This window comes from Penaeus monodon, chromosome 34 (assembly GCF_015228065.2).
Source record: "Penaeus monodon isolate SGIC_2016 chromosome 34, NSTDA_Pmon_1, whole genome shotgun sequence".
In the NCBI taxonomy this organism is placed as follows: domain Eukaryota; kingdom Metazoa; phylum Arthropoda; class Malacostraca; order Decapoda; family Penaeidae; genus Penaeus; species Penaeus monodon.
The window spans coordinates 5,940,279-5,941,779 of NC_051419.1; the positions used below are offsets into that span (position 1 = coordinate 5,940,279).

A 1,501-nucleotide genomic window follows, 5' to 3' on the forward strand; every position below is an offset into this window, starting at 1 on the left:
GCACACGTAAACAAAGGCAGAAGCACTCACTGGGGTCGTGGAAGGGCACGAGGACGTAGTTGTGGATGGGTCGCTCGAACTTCTCAAGGACCGTCTTGAGGATCCTGCTGGCGCCGTTGATCACCTGCATGAGGTCGTCGGACATGGAACCTGTGGTGTCGAAGACGAAGGCGAGCGTGGCAGCGCCCTCCTCCACGAGGTCCCGGGAGCCCAGGTCGATGTACCCTTGGGAGAAGGAGGAACCCAGGCTGCCTGCGGAGAGAAGGCGGGTGCTCGAGGCTTCCCGGATCTTCTCCACGATGTCGCGACGACATCGGCGTCTGGTCGAGCCGCTGACATCACTCGCGAAGTCCGCCAAGACGGCCTCCTCCTCCGGGAAGAGTTCTTGGAGTCGGTGGCCCGCTCTGCTGCCGGGTTCGTGTCCATGTCTGAGGGCGTGGGTGACGTCCACTAGCACGCACGCCACAAGGCAGACCAAGCCAGGCACTCCCGCCCGGTCTCTCACTCGCAATAACATATCTAAGCACTAATCCTAAAGGCTTTTATCATAACATTCCTGCGTGGGAAAGGGGGAAGTTAGGCGCTGCATTATCATAACCCGCGAGACATGCATGTGTTTTTTTTTCGCGTTCCAGCCGTCAAGGTCGCGCCCATACCCAAAAAGTGTTTGCATAGTCTTCCCAGTCACCACTCTCCCCTTTATTTATCCGCCCCCAGAAAAAAATAAATACTGCACTTTGTTGACGAGGGTTAATGTAGCTGGCCTCGTCAATGAACACTCATACTCTATAAATTTGATAAGGTGTCGCGCCGGAGCCATAATAGGGCCAAAACTATTTCTGAACTTTATCTGAACTATTTGCTTGGTGTACCTGTGGCGATGCTTAAGGACATGCCAGGCGGCCCTGCGTACGAACAGCTTCCCATTTGGACTTATGCCGTCTTCACTCGGGGGGGATTTCTGGTCAAAATAACACGTGACGTAAACAAGGGCACGAACAAGGACGTCCACTGCACATTAGAGTGAGTTAGGGGATTTCTGATCAAGTTGAAACGTAAACAACGAAGCCAGTTGCATACTAGGGTGAGTTGGAGGATTTTCAGAGAAAATGCAGCGATCAAAATAAGGCACGGAAAAAGTGGACGTAAACAAAGATACCCGTTGTTTGTTAGTATTAGGGAGATTTCTATAGCGAAGGGGGGCGGTTGGGAGGGGAGGGGACTTCTGATAAAAGATAAGACCTAATCAAGACCTAAGCAAGATCTAAACAAGGACGGGCGTTGCATGCAAGAGCGAGTGGCATTCGCCCGCGAGAGTGCAAGGTGTTGCGGTGTGCACTCATCAACGCCATGAGTGGACGGACACACAAAACTTTTATCTCGAGACCCTGATCCGAGCCGGACGCGTGGCCATGGGTCCCCCCTCCCTGGCACCCCCCTCTGCCCCCCCCCCGGCGGGCGTCTGGCCAGTGCTCACGACCCAGTTATAACAACACAACAA

General features: G+C 54.0%; 1 protein-coding gene across 1 annotated transcript in view; it reads right to left on the reverse strand.

Moving 5' to 3' along the window:
• The window catches only part of LOC119594793 (hemicentin-1-like), a gene marked incomplete at its 3' end in the record, with an annotated part of 75,652 nt that overhangs the window by 72,415 nt on the left and 1,736 nt on the right, over window positions 1-1,501 (reverse strand). The window contains exon 2 of the mRNA XM_037943882.1: window positions 31-556. Coding sequence (XP_037799810.1) covers window positions 31-517 — 487 coding nt within the window. The remainder of the gene's footprint in view (window positions 1-30; window positions 557-1,501) is intronic.